General features: G+C 40.6%; 7 protein-coding genes across 7 annotated transcripts; 6 read left to right on the forward strand and 1 right to left on the reverse strand.

The window, feature by feature from the left end:
- The first annotated feature begins 2,076 nt into the window (after positions 1-2,076).
- On the forward strand, positions 2,077-3,752 carry LOC101313537 (ankyrin repeat-containing protein At3g12360-like). Its single transcript, XM_004305573.1, has 2 exons — positions 2,077-2,661; positions 2,943-3,752. Exons 1-2 carry the CDS (start codon positions 2,083-2,085, stop codon positions 3,750-3,752), a joined length of 1,389 nt encoding a protein of 462 aa, XP_004305621.1. The 5' UTR covers positions 2,077-2,082.
- A 1,981-nt stretch (positions 3,753-5,733) lies between these two features.
- On the forward strand, positions 5,734-8,332 carry LOC101304982 (ankyrin repeat-containing protein At5g02620-like). Its single transcript, XM_004303432.1, has 2 exons — positions 5,734-6,472; positions 7,070-8,332. The coding sequence occupies exons 1-2, from the start codon at positions 5,843-5,845 to the stop codon at positions 7,919-7,921; spliced, it is 1,482 nt and encodes a 493-aa protein (XP_004303480.1). The 5' UTR covers positions 5,734-5,842; the 3' UTR covers positions 7,922-8,332.
- A 380-nt stretch (positions 8,333-8,712) lies between these two features.
- On the forward strand, positions 8,713-9,577 carry LOC101305279. Its single transcript, XM_004303433.1, has 2 exons — positions 8,713-8,913; positions 9,014-9,577. Exons 1-2 carry the CDS (start codon positions 8,742-8,744, stop codon positions 9,409-9,411), a joined length of 570 nt encoding a protein of 189 aa, XP_004303481.1. The 5' UTR covers positions 8,713-8,741; the 3' UTR covers positions 9,412-9,577.
- A 1,406-nt stretch (positions 9,578-10,983) lies between these two features.
- LOC101305572 (17.2 kDa class II heat shock protein-like) lies at positions 10,984-11,995 on the forward strand. Its single transcript, XM_004303434.1, has one exon. The coding sequence runs from the start codon at positions 11,113-11,115 to the stop codon at positions 11,734-11,736; it is 624 nt and encodes a 207-aa protein (XP_004303482.1). The 5' UTR covers positions 10,984-11,112; the 3' UTR covers positions 11,737-11,995.
- A 335-nt stretch (positions 11,996-12,330) lies between these two features.
- LOC101305861 (17.9 kDa class II heat shock protein-like) lies at positions 12,331-13,110 on the forward strand. The gene has a single exon (XM_004303435.1). The coding sequence runs from the start codon at positions 12,449-12,451 to the stop codon at positions 12,917-12,919; it is 471 nt and encodes a 156-aa protein (XP_004303483.1). The 5' UTR covers positions 12,331-12,448; the 3' UTR covers positions 12,920-13,110.
- Positions 13,111-13,384: 274 nt separating this feature from the next.
- On the reverse strand, positions 13,385-16,357 carry LOC101313826 (putative methyltransferase NSUN5-like). Its single transcript, XM_004305574.1, has 11 exons — positions 16,096-16,357; positions 15,939-15,997; positions 15,799-15,849; positions 15,492-15,627; positions 15,224-15,309; positions 14,860-14,958; positions 14,701-14,754; positions 14,452-14,596; positions 14,177-14,238; positions 13,703-14,036; positions 13,385-13,614 (listed from the first exon to the last, which is right to left on the reverse strand). Exons 1-11 carry the CDS (start codon positions 16,337-16,339, stop codon positions 13,385-13,387), a joined length of 1,500 nt encoding a protein of 499 aa, XP_004305622.1. The 5' UTR covers positions 16,340-16,357.
- A 169-nt stretch (positions 16,358-16,526) lies between these two features.
- Positions 16,527-20,861, forward strand: LOC101306151 (cell division control protein 48 homolog C-like). The gene is given in 12 exon segments (XM_004303436.1): positions 16,527-17,141; positions 17,181-17,493; positions 17,682-18,271; positions 18,434-18,586; positions 18,876-18,992; positions 19,111-19,215; positions 19,489-19,522; positions 19,525-19,553; positions 19,647-19,711; positions 19,792-19,993; positions 20,145-20,279; positions 20,376-20,861. Coding segments are annotated over 12 exon segments (2,418 nt in total). The 3' UTR covers positions 20,436-20,861.
- Positions 20,862-21,590: the final 729 nt, after the last annotated feature.

Raw genomic sequence — 21,590 nt, forward strand, 5'->3', positions numbered from 1 at the left:
AATAAATTATATTATTTAGGAGGGCTAAATTTTAGCCCTGACCCCAATATAGCCCCTCCTTACTGGAGATGGCCTAAGGTGATCTCCAATAGAGAGAGCTATTTGAGCTCTTTATTCTTTTTCTATAAACAATGGACTCCAACACAAAGGTCAATAGGGCAATAGGGCTGAAGATGGGTGTAGAGGGCTGAAAATAGCCCTCAAGGTGACCCTTTGGCTTTTGTGGGACTCACAAAACAACAACATTATTTTAATGAAATACATGTGCCTCATGCATAGAAATGGATATCCAGTGGTCCATGTTAAATAAGGCTTGTAATCGAATGGTATTCGAAAATTTAATTGAATATGCATGGTTGATATTAATTAGTTTGTTTTAACTATTCAAAAAAAATTATTTTGCTTTCAACCTTTGCATATAAATCCAAAAAGAAAAAACATAAGTGAGGTTTATGTATTATTTTATTTATTCAATAAATGTTAAAATTTATGTAGAACTAAAGGAAACTTTCATTATTACAAATGAATGCAAACAAGCTAAGTTGTCCAAAATCTAAAATCATAAAATATTTAGCCCCTCCTTATTGGAGATGGTTCACTTGTTCAAAAATAAAAAATAATATTTTAGGGGCCAAATTTTAGCCCCGACCCTAATATAGCTCTCCATTATTAGAGATGGCCTAAAATGTCACAATCGAGTTACTAGCATTGCATTCTAATCGTAAACTACTTGTCTCTTTGTGTTAGTAATCGTCTCATTCTTATATTTGTGTAAATTAAAAATGAGTTTGAATTGCTATAGTGCTGTAGGCAATAGTTTCAATATAGCGGTAGGGAATAAGATCAAGATTAAGTCTAAATAGACCATAGATTACAGTCTCTCAAATAGGAATGGACTCGGTTTTGGCGGGTTGGAGTTTTGGTTGTAAGCTGTAACTAAAAAATGAGCTGCTAACTAAGAACCAATTAACGTGATCTTCACGGCCAAACCCAAAGCGAGAACCAGATCTCCATGATCGCAGCTAGACATCCCCATTCATCTCCATGATCAAAATCAAAGATAGAGCCGGAATGAACCTGAAGCTGAGGTTCGTGGCTGTTGTCAACGATATAAAAAAAACAATGTCAAGAAATGTTATATAAATTTCATATGCATTTTCTTATTCTTAAGATTTGTTCTAGATATAGAGATTGAGTGTTGGACTTCATCTAATTAGTCATATAACAGTGATATCCTACATATATTATATGGAACTAGAAATGGCATGGTCACCACATCAGATAGCCCCTTATAAGATCATAACAACATGATATATGAACACGTTATAATCTGCATAGTGATAGAGATACAAAGTATATATATGTTTGATGAATAAGAGTATATACCTATGACGTCCATCGTCTTCTTGCAAGGATTGGGAAAGACAAAGTCTTCTGCTCTCTCCAACTATGGTCTGTTCTATCTCTCAATGAGGCGAGATTACTTTACGAACATGTGTATATTGGGAGAACAGGGACCTTGACTTATATAGGTGCTAGGTGACAAAATCCACCCATCATAGAGAATATGTCACTTACCATATGCACCTCCTTAGTAGTTAAGTCACTTGATTCTATACCTTTTAAGATATGTATAATATCTTTAGTTAGGCTCATAATCTATAATATTAATCACAATATCATAGTTACCGATTTACTGCATATGTGGTTTTTTGTTTCATTTACAAGATATCACATAAATATTGTGTAAACTTTATTAGATGATATGTCCAATTAGGTTCTTACACCCCCTCCTAAGTAGTAGACAAAATTGGAAAATTCTCCTATACAGATGTGTATGTATGCATACAACCATTTTAGGCAAAATTTCTTCAAAACATCTACCCCACCACCCCCCGCTAGAACAGCGACCAGATGTTGAGAGGATGTATACATTAATACTGAACACATAAACAATTCTAGCCCATCTTCATAGAAATTCCCTCTATTGTCAGTAAGAAATTAACACTTGGCTGTGGAAGCTGGTTAGTGTCTATATAAACCAAGTACGCAATTTCTGATGGAGAACGTACAATAACCATAATGGAAGGCATGGGAAACTTGCTGTATGAGGCAGCATTAGAAGGCAATCTGACAACCCTAACAGATTTGCTCAACCAAGATAGACTAGCCCTTGACAGGTTCGTCGTCGGTAGTTTCTCCGAGACGCCTCTCCACGTAGCAGCCATGCTTGGCCACCACGATTTCGCGAAGGAGATTTTGCGCCGGAAACCTGAACTTGCACAAGAGCTGGATTCGAAACGATCCTCGCCTCTTCACTTGGCATCGGCGAAAGGGTATCTGGGAATAGTGAAAGAGCTGCTGAGGGTTAACCCTGACATGTGTTATGCACTTGATCGAGATGGAAGAAACCCTATTCACCTTGCTGCCATGAAAGGCCGGGTTGGAGTGTTGAGGGAGTTGGTCAGAGAGGCGCCTAGTGCTGCTAGGGCCACTGTAGACGAGGGAGGGACTGTGTTTCATTTATGTGTGAAACATAATCAGCTGGAGGCTATAAAGGTTCTGATGGAGATCATGGATGATTACGATCAATTTCTGAATGCCAAGGATGACTATGGAATGACCATCTTGCACCTGGCAGTCCGTGACAAACAGATTGAGGTATGTATAACTATGGATGGTTTTGAAGTCAACCTATATTGACAAGAAAGACACAAAACCTAAACACCCCTTCCCAGCTGATCCAAATGTACCGCTGGGAGACACAACAAGGGGAGACTCTAATTAATTAACTTAACCATAACGGGCATTAGCTACAAATGAAGTTTTATCTAATTGATTGTGATTTTGTAATACCTGTGGATTCCCTAGCTAGTAGTAAACCACGTGAATATGACATGTTTGGTGAACTAAACATATACGCATGCATTTCCAACTTGCAGACAGTAAGGTTTTTGCTTCTGAATGGTAGAGCGGAGGTGAATGCTGTAAATGCAAACGGCTTCACAGCACTGGACGTCCTAGCACAAAGTCGTAGAGATGTGAAAGATTTCGATATTTCAGAGTGCCTCCGAGGAGCTGGAGCCTTAAGAACTGGTCCAGATAGAAGCACCAGCAATAACCACATCATGATGAACTTGCCCTCATCACACAGAACTGATGTCAGAACTACTGAATATGCAGGCGTCAATAATAAACACAGCATCAGTACTAAGCCGGGGCCAGTAAGGGATTGGATTTCAAAGAGGAGAGACGCATTGATGGTTGTGGCATCACTGATCGCAACCATGGCGTTTCAATCTGGTCTCAACCCTCCCGGTGGGCTTTGGCAAGACGACTTGGCAGGCCACCAAGCAGGACAAGCAATCATGGCTTTCAGGGACCCAAAACAATACTACTACTACCTCTCTGCCAACACGATTGGTTTCATTGCCTCCCTCAGCATCATCTTGCTGCTCGTCACAGGGCTTCCTTTCCAGCGCAGGTTTTTCATGTGGCTTCTAACGGGCATCATGAATTTGGCGATCACATCGATCGCTTTTACTTACGCCGAATCGATTTTCATTTTCACGCCAAAAGATCAGGAGAACAGTGTAAAGAAAGTGATCAAGTATGGTATATTCGCGTGGTCCTTCGTCATGTCCCTTCTTTTGTTACTGCAAACACTGCGGCTCCTGGAAATTCTGACTGACAAGTTAATGCCGAAAAGAAGAGATCGAGTACGCACTGCCTTCACAGATAGTTTGCCCTAATTAACCACACCATCGATCAGTGCTTCTTATGAAGTTATAGCATGTTTAAGTAGTTCATCCATAAACAAATGTTTGCTTAAACTTTGTACATATATATACCAGCTAATATTTAGTGTAATATTCTACCGTATCTAATATTTGGCTTGAGTTTCCCTTTGTTGTTAATCAGCACCTTGCTTCATGCATGTTCTTAGTTGTACATATGTGCATCACTGTATCCAATCCTCAGTTTTCATTGCTTTATGAAATTACGAATCATGGACTTGCTACACTTGAAGAATGATTCTTTTGGTTTATTCAAACAAGCTTGATTAATTTTTGGGTAATCAGGGAGCAACATAGTTTCTAGATGAAGGTTGACTCGACTGATCTGGTCCAATTTGAAGGCGAGGGTCCCTATCAAAAATAGAGAAATTGATGCTGCCAATCTTAACGGTAACGGTCCTATAGTTCTCTAAAGAACAAATAAGTTTACCGAATTTGTAATAAAAAAAAAATAAAAAAAATAAATAAATAAAAAAGAGTTGAAAAAGGGTGGAGATGAATCTAAACTTCTTTGGTGTCACACTGTCAAATAGGCCTCATCATTTGGCCCTTCGGCCCTAGCCCGCCTTACCCGGCCCTCCGTTAGGGTGGGCCGGCCCTAGCCTTTTTCAATTAAGATAGGGCAAGGGTCAAGCAAATGAAACCCGGTCCTACCCTACGGCTTTACCCTATTGAGCCCTTAGAGCCAAGCCCGGCCCGGCCCTATCTCAGTCCTAAAAATCCACCATTTAGGCCTTAATAATTACTTATTTTCTATTGTTTTTAATATGTTTATTATTTTTTTATACAATACAATTAATCTTGTAAGTTTTATTTCTTTAATTTGTATTTTTCTTTGTTAAATAATAATTGATTTTTGGTGATTTAGAGAGATAGTTAATGAAATATATGAATATAACCACTTAGATTAATAATTCTAGATGTCTTAAGTTAAATATAATATATATATGTATGTTAAATATGACTAAAAATAGGGTATTGTATCACATATATCCCTTGAGGTAATATTTGATAAAAAAAATTTAAAACTCATGAATTTATTTCGTTAAACAAAATAACGTCATATTCGGCCCTTTAGACCCTATTTAGCCCTATTTAAAGGGCCGGCCCTATTAGCTCTAGCGAAATGGGCTTTAAGGGCAGGTAAGGACTTACATATTTGAGCCCCGACCCGACCCTACCCGTCCTTAAATTTTATTGACCAAGTCAAAGCCCTACCCTAAGCCCTAAAATTTATGGTAAGGCCGGCCCTAGCCCGGCCTATGATGAGGCCTACAAAGTTATTTATTAACTTTGATAGACCATTCACCTTACCAAAAATGATTAAATGGACCGAATGTTAAGTGCGAGACATTAAGAGATATCGATGACTTGTTTAATGTTGTTTCCGATTAACCTATAAAATGAAGATAAAAAATCTTCTGATTTTTGTTTTTAAAAGAGAAGAAATATCTTATTGAATTGGCACTAATATTATAACTATCATCTACATTGAACCAATTCACATCATTTATAATTGGACAAAATTTAACCACGGGACTCAACTCATAAGTTGGTGTACTGCATAATAACTCCACATTCGTGTATATTTTAAGGGAAAGAAAAGTTGGTCATGTGTACTAGATCTATAACTTTTACAACAACTCATTCAAACTTAGAAAAGGCGATAAAAATTTGACAAGATGATGCGCTACCGTTATTTTATCACTAAGTTATACAACTATCAAGAGTGTTTATTTTTTAAAGTTAGTAAAAATCGAATTTATATTGATCACAATTGTAACTATACTGAGTTACCAACCTGTCAACTCGTTTTCTAGTTCAAAGATTGTTGATTTGTTATGTAGAACTTAGAAGATCTAAATCATCTAACTGATATCATCTTAGTAGTTAGTACTGATTACTAATTAGACAAAGGGACGTTTTGGTTGATCAAACAAGCTCCTAGCTAGACTAACATAGACGACGTCAGTTTCTCCTTGACCGTACAGAAGACAACAGCATCCCGCATATCTCTCTGTCCACGCCAGAGGCCCAAGAAAAAAATGAAGCTGATGAACTTATTAGACAACCAGAAACAGGAAGAAGAACAAAGTCGCCAGAACTCCATGGAAGAAGAGCTTCACGAAGCAGCCCTCAAAGGCTCCGTACCTGCACTCCTCGACCTCCTCAAACAACACCCTCACATCCTCAACACCACCCTCACATCTCCCTCCGACACCCCCTTACACGTCGCCGCCATTCTCGGCCACTCCGCTTTCGCCGCCGAGTTAGTCGCCTTAAACCCCGAGCTCGCCTCCCGGCTCAACCTCCAAGGCTCGTCCCCTCTCCACCTGGCCGCAGCAAAAGGGTGCGTGGAGATAGTCAAAAGCCTGGTGCGGGTCAACGCTGATCTGGGTCTGGTGTGGGACCGGGACGGGTTGACTCCTCTGCATCTTGGGGTGATCAAGGGAAGGGTGGAGGTGGTGGCTGAGTTGGGCCGGGTTAGACCGGAGGCGGTGAGGGTGTTGACTCAGGGAGGGGAGAGTGGGTTTCACTTGTGTGTGAAGCATCATAGGTTTGAGGTGTTGAAGGTTTTGGTGGGGTGTGTTGGGAGAGATGATGAATTTGTGAATTGGAGGGATGGGGATGGGAACACTGTGTTGCATGTGGCTGTGGCCAAGAAACAATTAGAGGTATGTTTTGTTGTTGATTTTATGTTTGAAATGTTACAAAGGTTTAGTCTTTAAGGTGGTAATTGTTAGCAAAAGCTTTAGTTCTGTTCGGTTTATGAATTCAGTTGGCCATTTGGTGTAGAAATGGGAGCTGAAAGTTGAAACCTTCCTCTTGTTTTAAAGATTAAAGTTGAGAGTTGAAACCTTTCTATTCTGCATAGGTAGTAGAAGTAGCATTTGGCCTGCTCTTTAGCATTAGCAGTAGAAGTAGCATCTGCCCTGCTCTTTAGCATTAGCAATATGTATAATCCACCTGAACTAAGACATTGCCATTAGCTATATGTTGAACTAACTGGATCACATTTCCTTCACTCTATTTGAATCTAATGTTAGAGTATCTACTTAAATGTGCTGCATTTTCCATTCATTGTTGCGTTAAGTGTGATCAACTGCACCACCAGTCAAGTATATCCTTTTTTCATGTTGAGTTTTCCTTATCTTTGTGCTTCCCCGATTTATGATTGTTATCGTGAACACTATGTCCCTTGTTGGATTGGTAATAGAGGGATATGAGAAATTCTTGATTACTGCTTATTAGAGACCTATACTATTTTGCAGGTCATAAATTACTTGCTGGAAAATACAAAGATCGAAGTGAATGCCCAAAATGCAAATGGCTTCACTGCATTGGATGTCTTATCACATAGTACTAGAGATTTACGAGACTTGGAAATCAAAGAATCCCTTCAAATTTCCGGTGCCCCAAAAATCATGAAGAAGGCACCGACTGTTATGTTTGATCAGGATCAAGATACGGTTCAAGTTTCCACCACAACACAGCCACTGATGTCAAAGAGAAGGAGTTTAAGGCAACTAGTATTTAAGCCGAAGCAGAAAGAACTTGATTGGTTGGGTAGGAAACGAAGTTCATTAATGGTTGTGTCTTCACTAATTGCTACAGTGGCATTTCAGTCTGCAATGAACCCGCCAGGCGGTGTTTGGCAGTCGGACTATCTGGAGGACAGCAATGGCAACCCTGTGGATAATCCACACCATGCAGGCCAGTCAGTGATGGCCGATACACAAGCACAGCAGTATGGACTTTTCATGATTTCCAATACACTTGCATTCCTTTCATCACTGAGCATAATTCTATTACTTGTGAGTGGATTGCCTCTGAGGCGTCGCAGATGGTTGTGGATTCAGATGGTGATCATGTGGCTTGCAATCACAGCGCTAACAGCTACATATTTTATTGGACTGATATTTATGACGCCAGGACAGCAGAAGGGGGGTTATCTGTATCATGTCACCCAAGTTTCTGTGCTTGTATGGCTAGCACTGATGGGGATTGTGTTTATTGGTAATGTACTTCGAGTAACAGTACATCTACTTAGAAAGTTTGGATGCATGAAGCAGAAACCTCAAGATGATTCGCTTTTTGAAGAGTATGACATTGATGACATTTGAATACGGGATTAATCTTCGCTGTCTGAATCTGGAAATGATGTTCTTCTTGTTGCAGTGGAGGTATCATCTCCAGATGAGGGCATCCTTTCGAAATTTTCCTAGAGAAAATCAGTTACGGAGGATGTTGAATTCGTTTGAAAGGCGTGTATTGCAATTATTTGTCTTAATATATATAGTTGCTTTCTAATTTCTATAGTGTCAATATACATAATACATCTATCTTGTAAATCATGTGTGAGAACTTTGTAGCAGCAGGGGCTGCATTCTCTGAAGTTTTGATAGTGCAAACTGCAAAGTCTGTTCATAGCGCATTTGGAAATTGCTATTATATACATCTGTACTTGCTGTACGAAACAAGTTAATTTCTTTCATTCATATCGAAAATATTGAATATAGTCGGTTTTATTCACAGGTTTGGTATCTTAATATCTAAGAAGCAATATCTGTAAGAGCTAGAATTGACCACAGTAGTTTCGTGACTTCTCTGCTGTAATATCTCCTGCGTTTCATCTGAAATTTACTAATCTCTCTGCGTTTGAAGTTAATTCCTCTTCAAGCTAGTCACGACGATTTAATATGTATTTTTATGAATTTGGAGTACTTGTGACACTTGTACTTGCTTGTGACAGCAGTCGAGAAATAAGTTTAGGCTAGCACCACATGTGTTCCCTCCCTTACAAATGTCAAGCATGCAGAGACCATCACAACCCAAAAACCAACACCTCTTCAAATTTATCCACTCATACCATATATAAACCAACCTCGGCCGTAGACACCAAAATCCAAAACCAAGTCTCATCCAACAAGAACAAGCAGAGAAATGGAGAGAAGAATATTTGTAGGAGTTCGAAAGAATACACATATTAAGCGTAATAAGAAGAAGCTGCTCATCAGAGTGTTAGATTATTTCACTTCTGATTCTTACATGTTTGCTCCTTTAATTTCTCGTCCACCTTCTGCGTTTACCTCATCCATCAAGAAGTCAGTCACAGGTTTGTTTTTTTTCTTTCTTTTGTTCTGGGACTAATGTTTTTACCTTATTTCTGTTAATGGATTTCCAATATTGAATCTGATACATATGGAAAATTTTAGGAGTGAAAGTAAAAAAACCTGTTATTAGAGAAAAGAAGAAGTTGCTCAAGAATGTTGGTGACTATCTCAAGTCAAACTGTTATATGTATGCGCCATTGCTTGCTCCACCTCGTTCAATTATTAGGTCTTCACGGTACGTTGAGAGGGTCACCACCACCTTGGAAGTTTCAAAGAGGAAAGTAATTTTGAAAGGCTATAAACCAAATGAAAAAATGGGAGACTTGGAGGATCAAGCTTCCAAGGGCTCTCTTCCTGAAGAAATCGTTAAGCAGCGAGCATCAGTGCAGCAAGGAACAGTCAAGCACAAGGAAACGGTGAAGCTGATGGTTCACAATAGTTGTCGCTCATCTATGCCAGGCAGGACTGTTGGAAAGAATCAAAATGTGGTAGTCAACTAAACCAATATCGAAAAGAATTGCTGGGCTCCCAGATAAGGCATCTGATAGTTGAGTAAATATTTGGAGACAACATTCTTGTACTTAACTGGTTTGTAGTTTAAGTTCTGTGTATGTTGGAGCAAGAATGGATTGTAGATAATACTGTCATACAATGATGTCTTTTTGGTGGTAGACAAAAATGAGAAGCAAGTTTCATCCATAATTGTTTTCTCATTTTGTGCTGCGTTTTTTGTTTTGGCTTGTGTTAATTAGTTTCTGAAATACTTCATGATGCCCCTGTGGATTCATGACTTTGTGAATTGGAGGGATGGGGATGGTAACACTGTTGCATGTGGCTGTGTCCAAGAAACTATTAGAGGTCCGAGTGTTGTTGATTTCTGTTTGAAGTGTTACAAAGGTTTAACCTTTAGTTATGTTCAGTTCATGAATTCAGTTAGCCATTTGGTGTAGAAATGGGAGCTGAAAGTTGAAACCGTCCGTTTGTTTTGATGATTGAAGTTGAAACCTTTCTATTCTGACTAGGCAGTAGAAACAGAGCATAGTCTCTGCCCTTCTCTTTAGCAACGTGTATAATCCACCTGAACCGAGACATTCCCAAAAGCTATCGAACTAACTGGATCACAGTTACTTCACTTCATTTGAATCTAATGTTATGTTCTTTGAATGTGTAACATTTTCATTCATTGTTGCCTTAATGTGATCAACTGCACCACCAGTCGTGTATCCTTTTATCATGTTGTGGAGTTCTCCTCATTTATGCTTCCCCCGATTTATGTTTTTTATGATGAAGTGATGAACACTATGTTCCTTGTTGGATTGTTAATAGAGGGATATGAGCAATTCTTGATTATTGCTTATTAGAGACCTATACTGTTTTACAGGTGGTAAATTACTTGCTAGATAATACAAAGATCGAAGTAAATGCCCAAAATTCAAATGGCTTCACTGCATTGGATGTCTTACCGCATAGTACAAGAGCATTATGTAGCAGCCGGGGACTGCGATCACTTAAGTTTTGATAGTATAAAATCTGTTCATAGCTCCTTTTCTGGGAAGAGTGAGAGGAAATTGCTGTTGTATACATCTGTACTTGCTCTACTAAACAAGTTTCTTTCATTCCTATTGAAATTATTGAATAAAATCAGTGTAATTCACAGTTTTGGTATCTACATATCTAAGAAGCAATATCTACAAGGAGCTAAAGATGGACACAGTCGTCACTTCTTCTCTGCTGTCATATCATCTGCGCTTCATCGGAGTTTTACATTTTCCGGTACAATTGTAAATGGGACTTTTCATACCGATGTAAAAGAAACTTCATCAGTTCATTGGTCAAATATAAGTCCATTGTAGCACCTTCCATATATCGTCCACAGAACAGATCGAGCAGGAAGAGATAGAAACAGATTGAGAAGGAAGAGATGGAGCCGCAGCCACGTGGGTTCGAGAAATAAGCTTAGGCGGCACCACCTGAGTTCCCTTCCTTACAAATGTTGAGCATGCAGAGACCATCACAAAGCAAAGCTTGTCTATCCAAACACAAACACCTCTTCAAATTTATCCACACAGCCACTCAAACCCTATATAAATTATAAACCAACCTTAGAGGTAGACACCAAATACCAAAACTATATCTCATCCATAATAGTGTTCTCATTTTCAGCTGCGTTTTCGCTTGTGTTAATTAGTAGTTTGTGAAACATGGACTTCATGATGCCCCTGAAGAATATGGGAGTCGACACCAACCTACTAGACGCCCTCCACGACCTTTTGGACTTCTCCGACGAGCAAAACCAGGCGAGCCACCAGGCACCGTCACGCCGATACGTCCGAGAAGCCAAGGCCATGTCGGCTACTCCTGCGGACGTGAAGGAGACTCCGAACGCCTTCATCTATGTGATCGACGTGCCGGGGCTCAAGTCGGACCAGATCAAGGTTCAGCTGGAAGACGACAACGTTTTGGTTGTGTGCGGCGAGAGGAAGAGGGAGAAGGAGAGGGACCATGGAGTGAAGTACCTGAGGATGGAGAGGAGGCTTGGCAAGTACCTCAAGAAGTTTGTGCTGGCGGAGAATGCTGATACAGAGAAGATCAGTGCTGAGTGTCAAGATGGAGTATTGACTGTGGTAGTGGATAAAAAGCCGCCGCCGGAGCCGAAGAAGCGCAAGACTGTTGAGGTGAGGGTTGTCGGCAGCGAAGGAGGTCAAGGTGGCCAGTTGGGCCTAGAAGGTCAAAGTGGAGGGCAAGGAGTTCAAGGTGGTTTCCTAGGTGACGAAGGCGGCGCACAGAAACAGGAAGGAGGCCAAGATGGCAATAGCCATATCTAGACAAGGTCTGCATGGAAGGATGTTTCCCTTTTGCACCGTTTGTAATATCGTATATATGCTTTTGTATGTTTTTGTTTTCAGAGTCCTCTACAATCCATATAAGGAATAAGAAATAAATATGAGGAAGCTAGGTCTGTCTGTAGACTCTGTACTCTGTAGTACACTACTGTGTAAATATCTAGCTCTACATATTTGTGATCTTCATGTTCTCCAATGTGAAATTATAGTCGTCGTATATATAATTTGCTTTGAATAGTCACCGGAGTATGATCCTAGTGTTTGTTTCATTCCTAGTCACCGGACAATAATATAGCCGGAAATGGCAACATGTGGGCGGTGGGCCGGTGGCTGCGGGAGAGCTGAAACTTCCACCTAGAGGCAGGTTAAGAGTTTCTCTTCAGAGCCCAAAATAATGGATTGGGCTGTTTATGTTTAACCCAATCCAGTTCTACTCTACCTCTTCCCGCACCTTCTCGACCGTTTACGAAGACTGGAAAGGATTAAAGACGAACCTACTAGAACCTCCTTACATCCTTCCACGTGTCTCCAGAACTTTCCAAACTTCCCACACAGCCATCAACGCCACTCACTCCCTCCCTCGCCTATAAATCCCCATTACCGCTGCCCCAAATATCCACACAGAAATTCCAAATCACTCAAGAACACACAAAAGCTCTCAGAATCAAACATTCCCCAAGCCACGAAGAGAACAATGGATTTCAGAATCATGGGTCTGGATGCTCCAATCTTGACAGCATTGCAGCACTTGGCAGATCTTCCTGAGGATGCCGAGAAGACCTTCAACGCGCCGACCCGTACCTACGTCCGCGACGCCAAGGCCATGGCTGCAACTCCGGCCGATGTGAAGGAGTACCCGAATTCCTATGTGTTTGTGATCGACATGCCGGGGCTCAAGTCAGGGGACATCAAGGTGCAGGTGGAGGATGACAATGTGCTTGTGATCAGCGGAGAGAGGAAGAGGGAGGACGAGAAAGAGGGGGCTAAGTATGTGAGGATGGAGAGGAGGGTTGGTAAGTTTATGAGGAAGTTTTCGCTGCCTGAGAATGCTAATGTTGAAGCCATTTCTGCTGTTTGCCAAGATGGTGTTCTGACTGTCAATGTGGAGAAGCTGCCGCCGCCTCAGCCAAAGAAGCCCAAGACTATCGAGGTGAAGATTGCTTAAGAGTTTATGTGTGATGTGGGTTGTTTTCTGAATAATTAGGGTGATGGGTATGAGTGAAATGTAGGGGGATTACCAGTGTGCTTTCCATATGATGTTTTGTGTTTGTGGTCTTATTTCTACTGTTGTCCAATCGGATGTATTATGAATGGTTTCATCTATGAAGTTATGTTTAATCATCTCCCTTCTCTTTTTGTTTGTTTTCAAAGCAAAATCCTGCAAATCTCCCAATGAGCCAATGGGTATGTAAATAGTAGGCAACACAGATTATGACAAACTCGAGAAATAATCAATCTAATTAATCCATAATTTCAAACCCAAAGGGCCCTGAAGGGGTATTGGGTACGATTTGCCAGTCTATACAAGAACTTCAACTTTGAAATTTCCTTGTAAATCAAAGTGAATACAACAATGTTCAGAATGACAAAACTGGTTTTGGATGCAAAAAAGGGAAGTAAGATTCTGTTTTCATCCGCAACAACTACAGTTTGGCCTATTCACCATAGCATGTGCCCAGATTTTAAACAAATTGGTAGTGGGTGGTACAACAATTCTCTTACTTGCATGTCGATGTTTGCGAGTGTTATCTTCATTTGTCAAATTAGGTTCCTCTGATTGATCAGAGCGTTTTCTGACAAACAAAGCAATGAAGAAGCCTTCTTTGTCCTCAACAGGATCAGTTCGAAGCAGGCGTTCGGCTGCAAGGCAACAAACCCAGGAAGATTGAGAATGTGAATATCTGATTGTTTACATAACTTAAATGTCAAGTATAAGACCGGTGCTTACCACCCTTGAAAACCGGAAGACCACGGCGTTGCCATTTGGGAAACAGAGTTTCAAGTTCAAAACCATAAGATTCAGCAAGAGGTAGAACAGAATTGACGACATCCTCATTTTCAATTTGGTTGACAGAGCATGTGCTGTAAACAATTCTTTCCACTTCTGGAAAAGACAACGCATGAGCCAGAGCTTTTTCCTGAAACGCTGCAAGCTTGTTCAGTCTTTCTGTCTCTGTGAAGTCGGCAGTGTGACCAGGAGCAGAAGAAGGGAGCAAGTGATCTAATCTTGCAGAAGCTGTCCCGGATCCAGAGCAGGAAGGATCCAATAGAATGGCCTGAACCTGCAACATCGAATATAGATGAGTATCCCATAATCACAAGTTTCCGTAACAAAAGCCTAGAAGTGAACAAGATTCCACAGTAGTTGCAACAAGCAGTAATATTAGCCATACAGATCTTAATCTGACAACATATGTCTCACCTTGGAATATGCAGGATCCTCAGGGTTCAAGTGTAAGAAATCTCCGTGCAGAACCTTAATATCTATAGTCCAGGTTAAGTCAAATGTCTTCTCAATTTCTCATATGAAGATGAGAATAGAAGATTAGATGAAGGGCTAAAAAGTGGCCATAAGATACGATTATTTTGAGCCTGACCACAGATGTCAAAATAATTTGAGAGCCTACTCCCAAATACTACTATTTCAAAAGCAATAAGAGAACAAGCAGAGAATAAACAAAAAGGTCTGACGGATACTAGAGGCACCCGAGAGTCTGATCGTCTCTTTTAGTCGTTTAACCCTCTCTTCATTCAGCTCACATGCTATGACTTTTCCTTCATCTCCCATAAGAGCTGCTAGGTGGACTGTTTTATTTCCTGGAGCTGAGCATGCATCAAGAACCTACAAGAAGATATTATTCAAATTCTGCAACAAATCGTAGAGAGAAAGATACACGCCTAGCTGAAAAGAAGCGACACAAATAGTGAGGTAGATACTCCACCCACCTCCCACCCTGGTTTTGGAGCAAGGGCTGTTGCAACCATAGAGCTTGCCTTTCCCTATAAGAAAATGATCAAAATAAGCTCAAACATATCCAAGATATTGGTAAACTTTTATAGCAGCAGAACCGCGAAGACATGAAGAAAACTACTCAGAATTCTTACTTGCATGAAGACACTTCCGTTGACAACTAGAGGATGGTCATGCAAGTCACTGCTGGGTGGAAGAATCAGCAAGTCAGGAAGCAGATCATCCTTTTGAACCTATGTAACAAAGAAAACAAGAAACACCAGGAAATTATTGTCCAAGTAACAGGATACTTCACTGGTTAAGGTTACACGTATTTACTTCATTAGAATAACATAGAAAAGCTAAACTAAGCAACTTATTAGAATTTGGGAGATTAGGCTACAGTTGAAAGAGATACATGAAAACTCCTTGCTTTTAGCCTCTCCACTAAAAAATTTCTTCTTGTACTCTAGAAAACTACAGTTTAGCAAAAATTTCAATCATAAAATTTAGAAATACCTTGTATTGTTTCTGTAATTCAAACAAGGCTGTATTGACATCGATTTTCAGAGTATTAACACGAACATACCGAGGTTTTGAAATCTCTGCAACAGTAATTAGTGTCAGAATGTAATTCACTTATCAGCTCATATCCTAAAAGTTTAAACTTCAAACATGGTAAACAACAAGTCTTTACAACTGCCTAATTACAACATTTAACTAATTTGTTCCACTCTAGCAGCTCCCTAACTGAAAAGCAGGATAAACAAGAAACGTGAACACCAACCAGGAGTCTGATCGAGAGCTATCAACTCTTCAACGCTCTTCACTTTTTTCTTCACTAAAAGGCGATCTAGAGCTGCCTGCAGAGCCCCTTTCCGAAGCAAGAGAAACCTCTCTGCATCACCAGTCGACGAAGTCACCTGTAGATTCAAATTCATAAAAATTCAATAAAAAAGAAGAAAGCAGGGCCAAGCACATATGATTAAAATGAGACATTATGAACTCTCAAAAATCAATCTTCAAAAGCTAATCATAACTCTAACAATTAAGAAGTGCTCAAGCGTAGAAGCATTCAAACGCAAAGGGATCACCTTGCCGAAAAGAATATCATAGGTGACAATGTAAACCAACTCATCTTGCTTCTGCAATACCACAAGTAAAATCTTCAGTAAATTCACCACATTAACAAAATCAAACATGAATTGGATTGCGAATTTGAACAACACAGTACCCTCCACTTGCTATTCAGAACGTCTGCAGCATTCAACACCTGTTTGATTATCTTGAGATCTGAAAACAAACAAACAACAAAATCAAAATCACTTTTCTTGGCAGCAATTACTGAACTCTAAGCACATTTTCGAATAAGTTGAAGCTCTTCGACTTACGCTTTAGGGTTTCGCAGACCAGAGCAAAGGTCCCCTTCTTGTTCCTCACCGACGGACTGTAAACGAGCGACTTGATAGAGCCGACGGACCGCCGCCGGGAGTCGCCTTGGAGAATTTGCTTCAAAACCTTCGCCGCCTCTCTCCTGGCGAACAGCGCCGACCTCTCCATGCTTAAACGGCGCCGTGTTTCTGACTTCTCGCCGGCCGTCGACGGCGGCGTCGCTGCGACTCTCGTACGCGCCATCGAAGTATCACAGTGAAGGGCAGCAGAGAGCTCAAACCACTGCAGTTAGTTATTTAACACAAACAGATACGACGCCGTTTTGGGTCTAATAAATAAGAAGTATAAAACGTTGCGTTTTGGATCGCGGCTAAACCCTAACCCCTGGAACCTGTGGAGCTCAGTCTGAGTTTCCAATAGAGGGAGAGAGATGAAGCCGGGGAAGAGGTCTGGCGGAGGAGGAGGGAGGTCGTCGTCGTTCTCCGATAGACGTATGAACGAGTTCCGGAATCGTCTGGAGGCTTCGACCGAGTTAGACCACCGCTCCTCCGTCGACGAAATCGTGGACTATCTCCGCGGCGGTTACCCGGACTACGAGCGGCTCAAGCGTCAGGTCTTCAGAAGATTCGTCACGCAAACCCTAGCCTCTCCCTCGTTCAAGAGGTCCAAACCGCTACCGGTTATGAGCGGCTCGTCGGAGGAAGAAGAAGAGGAGGAGCTCGCCGGAAGTAAGAGGCGGAAGCGTGCGAGGAATGAGAAGGAAGAGAGGTTGCAGCAGATAGAGGAGGCGCATATCCGGAAAATCCGGCAGAGCAACGGTCACGTGCCGTCGTCATCGTCGTCGTCGGCGGCGGCGTCTGAGGAAGAAGATGAGGAGTCTACGTCGGAGGACGCGATATACGGCGAGGAGCTGGAGCCGAAGTTTGATTTGATGAAATCGATGCTGCGGGAGTCGTATACGGATCCGAAGCGCGGCGGGAAATCCGCGGCGGCGGAGCAGAAGAAGGAGAAGAATGTGGAAATGGATATTCCGGGGCGGGAGAAGGTTAGATTAGTGGCCGGAAGTAGGGGGCCGAGGCCGGAGACGGTGTCGAATAAGGCGGAGAGTGAGGCCAAGAGCTCTGTTTCGAGAGGTGTGGAGGTGAAGAGGAATGAGGGGCCGAAGTTTTGTGATTTAGGTGGAATGCAGAAAGTGCTGGAGGAGCTGAACAAGGAGGTTATTAGGCCTCTGCGCCGGTCGTGGCTGCCGCAGTGGCTCGGAGTTAGGCCAATGTCTGGGATTCTGTTGTGTGGACCGCCGGGGTGTGGGAAGACCACATTGGCTCATGCCATTGCCAATGAGACTGGCATTCCCTTTTATAAAATTTCGGCCACTGAAGTTGTCTCTGGTGTTTCAGGTATGGCTTCCGTGCGTTTTAAATTTGGTATATGCTTTGATAAAGGATCATGCTTCAGTTAGTAGTGAGTGTTGTTATCAAGCTGGTTATAATGTCTTACATTTTGAAGAAGTGTATTGTTATTTTGGATTATTGGGATTTGAAGTGTTAGAAGTTTGTGTTTACTTTTCTTTTTCCTTGTCATTTAGGTGCATCTGAAGAAAATATACGAGATTTGTTTTCAAAAGCATATAGAACTGCCCCTTCAATTGTGTTCATTGATGAAATTGATGCAATTGCTTCGAAAAGAGATAATATGCAAAGGGAAATGGAGAAGCGAATCGTTACACAACTGATGACTTGCATGGATCAATCTCATAGACCAGTACAGGCGGAAGATGCAAATTCTGACTCACAAAGTTCAGATCAGGCGTCTAGCTATGTTCTTGTTATTGGAGCCACGAATAGGCCTGATGCTGTCGACCCTGCTTTAAGGAGGCCTGGGCGATTTGGTCGTGAAATTCTTTTGGGTGTTCCGGATGAAAATTCAAGGCTTGAGATTCTTTCTGTGCTTACGCGCAAGCTAAAACTTGAAGGTTCTTTTGATCTTCTAAAGATTGCTAGGTCCACACCAGGGTATGTTGGGGCTGATTTGGTGGAGCTGGCTGACAGGGCTGGTAACATTGCCATGAACAGGATTTTTGATGAAATTGATTCAACCATTGAGGAAGGCAAGGAAGATTTGTGCAGGCAACCTGAAGAAATGGAAAAGTATGCCATCAGTATGGCTGACTTTGAGGTAATCTAAAAGAAATTTGCTTTACTCTTCATATTTGGATGCTTTGCTCACTCCTCACCTGGTGGAAAATTGTGTTCTTAATATTGAAACTAATTGCCTGTAGTCTGCTGGATTTTTTAAACTCTTGAGATGACAGTGTTATTATTATATGACCTTCTTCAGGAAGCAGTAAAAGTGGTTCAACCTTCGTCAAAAAGAGAAGGATTCTCGGCAATTCCTAATGTGAAATGGGAAAATGTTGGTGGGCTAGATCTTTTGAGGAAGGAATTCGACCGTTATATAGTCAGGCGTATCAGACATCCTGAGAACTATGAGGTATTTAATGTTTCTACTTTAGTTTTCTTTTGTTTTTATCTTTGTGGTATGTTTGTATATGTGTTTTATAGAAGCTAGCTGTGTTCTTATTTATTGTTAAAAAGACATTTTTGGCTTTGGAATGGCTGACCTGATGCAATAAATCTATAATCATAGTGGTATACTTATATCAATGTTCTTTTTATTGCTACCTTACCTAATACTGTCCGCTCTCCATACTTCATTACTTCATGTTGCCACACATTAAAGTGCCTATTGTTATGTTTTGACATGAATCGTGTTTTTTCAGAAATTCGGAGTAAATTCAGAAACTGGTTTCTTGCTTTATGGGCCTCCTGGATGCGGAAAAACACTAATAGCAAAGGCTGTTGCTAATGAAGCAGGAGCCAATTTTATTTATATAAAGGTCGGTCCTTGGTGTATCAAATTATTATATTGTTTCATTGAGGTGACAAGAAGTTTGAGCTTCTTTTCATATTTTGTGATAATCTAATTTGATTTTGTGGCATTTCCTAACACATCAGGGCCCTGAACTTCTGAATAAATATGTCGGAGAAAGTGAACTGGCAGTTCGGACATTATTTACTCGTGCAAGGACATGCTCACCATGCATACTTTTCTTTGATGAGGTTTGTAATCCTCTCTTCCTGAGAGTTGTGTAGTTCATTATATAGATCTGCCACGTGGGGATTACTGTGATAAAGTTTGATTGTTCCTATCTATGGTAGATTGTATATGTTGCTGTTTTGATTCTTTCCAAAAAAAGGAAAAAAATAAAGAAAAAAGATTGGTTATGTTGCTGTTCCATACTTATATTCTGATTATCTTAATCTTAGCATAAGTTTGCCAATGGACTACTGGAGTGTCTGGCTCTATAATATTTTCCCCTCCATTACTGACAGGTGGATGCTTTGACAACAAGGCGGGGAAAAGAAGGGGGTGGGTTGTTGAGCGGTTATTGAACCAGGTAAACTTTGCACCAAATCAATCTTGTCCATACATGGACAAACTCATATTATCATACATGTTTGGATAATTAATTGACTGCTTAGAATTGCAGTTACTTATAGAGTTAGATGGTGCAGACCAGCGGCGGGGTGTATTTGTTGTTGGTGCCACTAATAGGTAAAGTTCATTGTTTCTACTTTACGTTTTATGATGATAACTATCACTGCACATTTTCTAAGAGTTGTTTTACGTGGCAGACCTGATGTCATGGACCGTGCCTTTTTACGGCCGGGTAGGTTTGGTAAACTTATTTATGTAGCCCCACCCACCACAGATGAGCGTGGTTTGATCTTGAAAGCTATTGGAAGGAAGTACCCTATTGATGCCAGTGTAGATCTGGGTGAGATTGGAAAATGGAAGGCATGTGAAAATTTTAGCGGAGCTGATCTTGCTGCCCTGGTATGTCTTTGCTGAAATAACTTTCATTTGTTTAAGTTTGAAACTGTTTTCATTTGTTTTCCGTTTACGTTTCTGAATCTGAGTAAGGGGGAGGGGTTTGAGACACTGGTCGAGATATGACATATATATATTCATAAATCTATTCTTGCAGATGGATGAAGCTGCTATGGCTGCTCTTGAAGAGAAAGAGACATCAGCCGAGAGTTCAGATGCATCGTCGTGGACGATCAAAGAAGCTCACTTTCAGCCAGCACTGGCCAAAATCATACCATCTATAACAGAAACGGTATATATAGATTTTGTCTCTTTGTGCATTACAGTTCTCTTCTCTCTGGCCATAAGACTATTCACACTTCCATTTTCCATTGCTTGTTTGCTGCAGCAACTGCTATACTATGAGATATTTGGAGAAAGCCTCAAGGGTCCAAGAAGTGAAACATGACACAGCTTTGTTCCATAGAAGAGTATGTTGTGAATGTCAATAGAGAGCATAAACAAAAAGCAGAAGTGCTGCCAGAGGAAAGTAAATTACTAAATTTTGATCCGGATCCCAAGTACTCATTCTTTTACATTCGTAGAGTTATGTGGGTTTAGCCCCTCAGAAAATTTACGTATACTTTAAGTTGACGGTTAAAGTTTCGGTGGTTGGAATAGTTTTAGTGTCAATTGTATACAAACCATGGTAATTTACTTCATCGCCGAAAAGGCCTGGGGTGATACTATTACTATATATGTACATGAATCATGTTGCCGTCTGCTTCCTGGAAGTAAAAGGGAGTGATTTTTGACAGATGCCTAATCGTGCTGAAAATGAAAGGTTTCAAACTCTCCTCTAATATTTTGTTTATATAAAGCACAGGCTTACACCTTTATATAAGCCTAAGATGTTGCAAACGTATTGCTTAGCTACCGAACTTTGATATTGACTTAAAGGAGATTCCCAAAACTGAAAACTGATGGTCAGGTGGTAACTTCTGAATCAATTTCCTAGTGGACCCTTTAACAATGGCACTGGAAGTTACTTGCAAATTTCCTTGTTGATTATTATTCATTGTGATAGGACGGCTTGTTCTAATCCTAGTTTCGTGTACACTTAGCACAGTGGCTAAAATCTTGGTTGATTGAGATTTGAGAAGTTAAATTACTTAAATATATGAATATAGAATTAAATTCAGTTTACCCTATTGTGGTTTAGAGGTGAATTCATGTTAATATCTAAATTTTTAATTTCATCAGAATACCCCCAAAGCTCTTATTTTTCTGGTAATTTAGCTTCTCAACCCCCAAAACGTCATCACACGTTATCAAATTTCAACTTCAACGTCCCAATTGAGCGGAGCATGAGTGATAAGAGACGGAAAAATAAGAGCTCGGGGGGTAATCTGATGAAATTGAAAGTTTAGGGATTAACATAAATTCACCTCTAAACCACAATGGGGTAAACTGAATTTAATTCTAAATACATCAACATCAAAAAGAGCTTGAAATTTCCATTTTAACGTGTAAATGTTAGGGAGGTAAAGTGAATTTAATCCTCTATACGTGTAACAATTCCAGTCCATTTTGCGAGTAATCGACTTGTTCTACTCTAAATTGT

The sequence above is a fragment of the Fragaria vesca genome, linkage group LG6, assembly GCF_000184155.1.
Source record: "Fragaria vesca subsp. vesca linkage group LG6, FraVesHawaii_1.0, whole genome shotgun sequence".
NCBI classification, from domain to species: domain Eukaryota; kingdom Viridiplantae; phylum Streptophyta; class Magnoliopsida; order Rosales; family Rosaceae; genus Fragaria; species Fragaria vesca.